At 41.3% G+C, this 7,137-nt stretch overlaps 1 protein-coding gene across 1 annotated transcript; it reads left to right on the top strand.

Moving 5' to 3' along the window:
* Nucleotides 1-211: 211 nt before the first annotated feature.
* Nucleotides 212-6,567, top strand: CTBS (chitobiase). The gene is made up of 7 exons (XM_074908174.1): nt 212-368; nt 761-899; nt 1,903-2,111; nt 2,741-2,912; nt 3,471-3,568; nt 4,281-4,442; nt 5,377-6,567. The coding sequence occupies exons 1-7, from the start codon at nt 237-239 to the stop codon at nt 5,560-5,562; spliced, it is 1,098 nt and encodes a 365-aa protein (XP_074764275.1). The 5' UTR covers nt 212-236; the 3' UTR covers nt 5,563-6,567.
* The last annotated feature ends 570 nt before the right edge of the window (nt 6,568-7,137 follow it).

The raw sequence follows: 7,137 nt of genomic DNA, 5'->3' as shown, positions 1-7,137 counted from the left end.
GGCAAGCTCCTGTCTCTCTGAACCGGCGGCTCCCTGCCGGCGGGGCCGCCCCCGGGCCCGCCCGCGCTGCCGCCCGCGGCCACACCACCGGGGAGGGGCCGGCCCCGGCATCACCCCCGGGCGCACCCCCGGGGCGCTCCCCCGCGGGCTGCGGGGCGGAGCCGTGCGGCGGGGCCGGGCCGGCCCCCGGCGCGCCCCGCCCGCCGCCGGTGCCGAGGCGGAAGGGGCGACCCGCCATGGGGCGGCCGTGGGGCCGGTGGCTGCTGCCGCTCGGCCTCCTGCAGCTGCTGGGCGGCCCCGCCGCCGGTGCGTGCCCCTGCCGGGACCCGCGGCTCTGCCACCCCGTCGCGGGCGCCGGCGGCCTCGAGGTGCGCGTCCCCCGGCGGCTCCGGGCCCTCCACTCCGCCCGGCCCGGCGGCTCCGGGGCCTGCCGAGGGCCGCGGGGAGCGGCGCGGTGCTGCCGGCCGGCAGCGTGGTAAAGGCAGCCCGCGCCGCGGCCCCGCTGTGACTGCCGCCGTTGGAGTCGAGCAGGGTTTTTAAAAAAACAGGTTCATGCGATTTCCAGGGCGGTGCCAGCGCGGCCGTAACCCGCGACCCGGCCCAGCCGGGGCCGCCGCCCCCAGCCGGCGGGGCGCAGGGGCCACCCCCTGGTCTGGTGCCCGGGGCACGAGTCACCGAGCTTTGGAGAGACATGTGGGAAATAACCGTCCCGCTGGGACGTGTCTGGAGCTAACGAGGGTGCTTTCTACCCCTTTTCCAGGTCTTCGTGTTTGATGTGGGAAAAGAAACCTGGAAATCCTACGACTGGTCAAAAATCACAACCGTGGCAGCTTTTGGAGAGTACGATCCCGAGCTCCTGTGCTATGCTCACTCCAAAGGCTCCAGGGTAGTACTGAAAGGTTGGTTACACTGTGGAGATGTAGGTATTCATGCGATACATGAGTAAGAACATAATGTACATAGGGCTGTAATACCTTGGCATTTCACATTCACTTGTACGCAGAGTATTAAAAATCAGTAAGAGGATTAATTAATAAGGGGATAATGCATACACGACTGTAATACCTTGACATGTTTGCATGTGCTGGTATGCAGGATATTAAAATGAAAACCGGCAGTGTCTTCTGGCACAGTAATAATAAAACCATTCCAGTGACATCTGAATATAAAAGTTCCTTAACAGAGAACATCACAGCTATGGAGGAACAGGGAGGAAGGGGAAACCCTGCAGAAGATAGTTATTTGGGTCTGTATTCTGGATGTTATCCACAGTACCCAAAAGACAGAGTAAGGGAAGGGATTTCAAGTACATTTTAGGACTTTTAACTTAAATCAATCCCTCCGTATTAGGAAGTGGTTGAGTTTTAAAACATCAATACTTGGGAACTCAGTGCAGGTACAAATGCTGATTAGAAAGACAAAGTCCATGACAGCTGACGTGATGTAATCCAGTTTTGGTTCTGTTGAGGCAAAAAAAAGAATCCAAGACCACAATGTGGAAAGCAACAAAGGTTAAATATAAAAGTATGTTTATCTAAGCAGTAAGACATAGTCCCTGTTGATCCATGGAAATACTGAAAAGTACATTGATTTCAAGAAAGGCAGTTTACAGTGGCCAAAAGAATATTAAACAGAAGTTAGGAGATTAAAATTATAGAAAAAATTCCAGAAGGAACTTAATTTTAAGCACTGCTGTCTCAAAGAAGCTTGGTAATCTCTTCTGTGGTGGGTTCTCAAAATTATACTTGGGGGAAAAAAGTTAACTCCTTTGTATTTTAAGAGTATGGGTATGGGAATTTTTTATTTTGTGGTTATGTTTTTTGGTTTGGTAAAGACAAACCTTTCCTCCTTACTACTACTGTCATGCAAATACATATTAACTCTTAAGGGCCTCTTGTCTAGGTGATGTACCTCTTAAGGAAATCGTTGATCCTGCAAAAAGAGCAACATGGATATCCCAAAAGGTGGACCTTGCAAAAAAACAATATATGGATGGAATTAACATAGATATAGAGCAAGAAGTTAACGAAACCTCCCCTGAGTATTATGCACTAACAGAGCTTGTTAAAGAAACTACAGATGCTTTTCACAGAGAAATACCAGGATCACAGGTAATAATAATGTACTTTATACCAACATTATGCTTAACTTTATGAAAAGTAAGGAGTTTTGAGAATGCTGTTTAACATATGAATATGAAAAAAAATTATGCAAATCTAAAGCATGATGTTCTCATGAATGGTTAATTATGAATGTTAACTATGATATACTATCTCTTTTTGACCTGTATGAATTTAAATGGCAGAAGCCTTTCACTGAGGTTTGTAGATACAATGTTATTGCCTTGTGCGGGCTGGCAGTTTTTAGTATGGCTTAACGCACCTTTGAAAGTAGGGCAAGTACAGCCTTCTGGTGCAAAAGCTTAACAATGTTTTGGTTAACCCACCACTGAAGTTTTAAGGATTTCCATCATGCTTCATATTTTTTGATCAGATGGTTTTCATGTTATATTTTAATTTCTTTGATGTTTTGAATTCACTAATAGGGACACTCACTGTTTATTATCTAATGTTTGTTTTAGCAGCTGAGCAGCTTCCTCTATAGTTCGTTACTATCACTGTGTGTTAAACACTGCAACATTTGGGAAATACTGTCTTTAAAAGTTACAGCTTTTTTTAAAGAGAAAACAAGAGCCATTAGTTGCCATACATGATACGAACTTGTGAAATTTTTTCTTCAGGTAACATTTGATGTGGCTTGGTCTCCGGCATGCATAGATAAAAGGTGCTACAACTACACTGGGATTGCAGATGCCTGTGACTTCTTATTTGTGATGTCATATGATGAACAGAGCCAGATCTGGACAGACTGTATTGCTAAAGCCAATGCTCCTTACCTGCAGACTTTAGTGGGTGAGGACAAAACGCTTCCCCAGGAGTCAGAACATTTCCATTTGTTCACATGGATTGGAAAGATGGCTTTTTTTTAGACAAGTTTTTTGGTTGTAGTAAGGCTTTTGAGTGTGCTCAAATATGTGTTGTCCTAATGTGAAAATAATATCTCAGATCCTTACGACACTACAAATAGACCTTTAGCAGTTTTGTGTTGTTACTTGCTAAGTAATTGTCTAGCCCTCATGATTGTGAAGAACACTTTTAGAATGACAAATGGCAGCCAAAGCAATGGTGTCTGCCTGGGCTTGCAAAGAACCTCAAACATTTCTCTCATCCTTGTGGACTGCTGCTTTCAGCAGCTGCTTTTGGGTGTGAGCAACTAGAGCAGTTACTGGGGTCTGAATAGAACAAGTTGGAGTCTGCAGGCAGGAGGTAAAGAAGAGCTTGCACCTTAGCCTCTGTCTGTCTGGGGATCATGCATGTCCTGTATTGGCCCTGGCTGCAGATTAGTTGTAAGAATAAAAAGCAATGGAAAGTGCCATAATGCATCTTAATTTTTATTTCCTTCAAAACTAGGATATGAAGAGTACATTACTATGGGCATTGATCCTAAGAAGCTTGTGATGGGCGTCCCCTGGTATGGCTATGATTACGTCTGCCAAAACCTATCTAAGGTAAGATGAAGACTATCCATTTGCAATTGTACTGTTAATTTTTTCTGTGGAAGGAGACAGCTAGATTTTGGTCATACTGTTTTTGGATTAGGATATACTGTGGTCTGATGGATAAGAGCATATGGCTGAGACTCAAGACAGAGACTTTTTCTTGGCTGATAACTGATGAGCAGCGTGTTACCAAGCAAGGAATTTTATCTCACCGTAGGCAACCTGAACCCATGATACCCAAGCGCCATGTTTGACTAAGGCACTATGGACGTTAGTTATCTGTATGAGAAAAGATGATGTCCAAAGGCACTACAACACTTGTATCTGCCTTCTCAACACAGTCACTAAGCTCACTGCTGAAAGTCCAGACAAACTGCAGCAAACCTATGACTGTTTAGTATAGCAGTTTGTGGATAAATCATGGAGTCTCAAGCAACTTTATGCTTATGAAAAATGTAAAAGTGAATTAAAAGTGGAATAAAATAAGACAACTGTATAAGTTGCATGATGTGCATCCAATCCTGTATTACTACAGAGTAAACAAATTTAACTGTTTTAATTTCCTTCTGTCTACATATAGTATGTCTTCCACAGATACTTGAACATTTGGGATTTTTGAGAGCCTGATGCCTTTTGTGACTTTGTTCTTGGCTGTACTGCTATTTTGGATTTCAATATATTTAGGTAACAGGAAACTCAGGCCTTCTGGTTTTTTTTTCAGGATCATATTTGTACCCTTTTCAAAGTACCCTTCCGTGGGGCTCCTTGCAGTGATGCTGCAGGGAGTCAGGTTCCCTACAGAGCAATCATGAAGCAGGTGAACAGTTCTCTTTCAGGGGTACTGTGGGACGAGGTACAGAAGTCTCCATTTTATGAATACAAGGTAAGTGTCTCACCATGTCGTGGAATAAATGTTTGTGAACCATAGTTCTTCGATTATAAAGTTTTCAGGGTTAAGAGTCTTGCATTTGTGTTTTCTACGTCATTTTATTTGTGTAGCAAAGGATGGCTGGATTTCCCTGTCTTGGAATTTCTAGTCTGAAAGAGGGGTACAGTCACTGAAGACTACAGAAGTAGTAAAGATCTGTATGACTCTGCAGTTTTCTCAAGAGATTGTATCATGTCAAAAAGGATGTTTTGGCACAAAAAAATCCTATAGCTTCATCCTTCACCATTATAGTTACTTTTATGAGTTGATGACTGATTTAAACTAAAACAGATTCTGAGATGCTCTTAAGTTTTTCTAACCCAGTGGCTTGCATGCATGTTTTGTTCTGCATTTGATTTCTACATAGACACAGTGAGTCGATGAATGATTGTGCTTATATGAACAACACAGTGTGTGCATTTCATCTTGTTTCTTTAGACATAATTTTAAGTTTCACATGTAGAAGGTTAAGAGGTGTTGTAAGCAACGTCCAGGTCAAAGCAACATAGCTGACAAAATTTTATAACTCCCTCTAAAACCATTTATTGCTGAAAAAAGCATTTAATCTTTAACTACATTCACCTGTTAGGTTAAATAGTGTATCTGAGATTTTAGCTGTGTTTTAAAAAACTACCAAAATACAAATTAGCCAAGTCTTTTCATCTAACTTTAGTTAAAATGTGTCACTGTGCTATAACTTAGATTCTAAAAGTAAAAAAGTAGCTGAGTATTTAACTTAAAATTTTTAATTGTCCAGTGTGAAAAATAATTTGTACATCAGGAAAGTATCATTATGTAAATCTACATAGTTTGTATATCTCAGTTTTTAGTTGTACTTTTCACTGCATTCAAGGTAAATACTGACACTAGTGTTTAAATGTTTTTCTAGGATGATCTTGGTCACTTCCACCAAGTATGGTATGATGACCCTCGCAGCATCTCTCTAAAAGCAGCATATGTGAAGAATCGAGGTTTAAGGGGCATTGGCATGTGGAACGGAAATAGTCTTGACTATTCCAGGGAAGCTGTAGCAGAACAACAAACTGAAGCAATGTGGCAAGCCCTGACACCATAAGAACCATGTGACCCTTGATTTAGAATGATGAAAATTGGTAATTTTTTATTATGGTTTATACTGTCATAGATTTTGACTTTATAAATATACCGTGATTACAAAAACTTTGAGAACTAGCCAAATTCATCTTGTCATTTTGTATGCAAAGCTATATTTTCATTCTTCAGAAAGTTCCAATATTGCTTTAGCAGTATTTTTTAAAAAAGACTGGTCATCTTTTTCATTTTTCACCACTACTGTAAGTTGGTTAAAGCTTGAACCCAGTGTGTACCTGGTTACAAGTAAGACCAAGCGGTGGATTTACAGGGCAATCTCATAATGATCCTTTGCTAAAGCTGCCTGGTACAACAAGTATTCACAACAGGGTCTCGTGGTCCAGTCTCAGCTTTCTGATTTCCCACCCCAACCTGTATTTTAGCTAAATCACTCTGAATCAGATTAAACAGAGAATAGTGGAGAGACAGATTGTTCCTTACATGCAATTTAGTGAAACTTGTGCTTGTACTTGGTTACTCCTCTAGAGATTAAAATATTTTCTAGGCTGAAGAAATTGTGTAACAAGAAGTAGTTGCCATCAAGATTTTTATCAGACTTGTTGTTAGAAGGAAGTACTCAATAAACTCCAGTTTCACTGTGTTCCTTAGTTTCAAAAGCCAAAAATCTTGGACCTTATCTTGAAGAGAGAACATTAATAGGGAGAAGACTTGGACGATATTTTCTTCCATTTCAAACTTCTTTACTTCCTGAAAACTAGAACTCAGAAGCTTGTACAATGAACTGCGTATGTATTTTTCCACACACTTTAAGATTCATTCAGTAGCCCATTGGTTTTATATGGTGTTCCCTCTGAAATAATACGAGGTTATATTTTCTTTCTAGTTCATATTTTTCATAAAATAATTTGCCTAGAGAAATTTTGTAACTCTAAAAATTATCTGTAGTGATGGAAAGATTGACTGGTGTTTACAGGATTTTTTTTGTTAAATAAAATGCTGCCTTCATTAAGGTTGGTAAACAGTGTTGTCTGTTTATGCTTTACTTGTTCCACAGCTTACAGCCCACACTGGTGCTTTGCTTCTCAGAACTGTTTCACAACCAGATTAAAGTGCAACTGTGACCTGCTTAAGTGACTCCATTAATTAAACAATGTATTTAATTAGATATATGTAGTCAGTTGTGGGTGTTTGGTTGGTTGGTTTGGTTTTTTCCCTTGCTAAATAGTTACTGGGAAAACACCACAGAACAGCAGCACTACCATAATGGCTACTCAGGAGAGGACTAGAAGACTTCATGTGAGTGTCTGACTGCACATAAAGAAAAAAATCCCCTCGAAAAATCAGAGGGCTCTCCACTAGAACTCTGGTCTGTAGGTTTTAGAAGAAACTGATAAATTTATTTGACATATAGACACTTCAGAATTCATGTTACTATTTATATTCATATGCTAAAATAAGATTGAGATTTGTGAAATCTAGAGGTCTTCTGGAGCGGATGATCTGACCTACAACGTCCTAACTGAAGGCCAGGTGACTTTATTATAAAACTATTTCTTGTAGGAGTCAAAAATCATGATCT

This window comes from Athene noctua, chromosome 5 (assembly GCF_965140245.1).
Source record: "Athene noctua chromosome 5, bAthNoc1.hap1.1, whole genome shotgun sequence".
NCBI lineage: Eukaryota > Metazoa > Chordata > Aves > Strigiformes > Strigidae > Athene > Athene noctua.
Note: the sequence above shows the minus strand (reverse complement) of the source record. Positions and strands in the feature narration are given on the sequence as shown.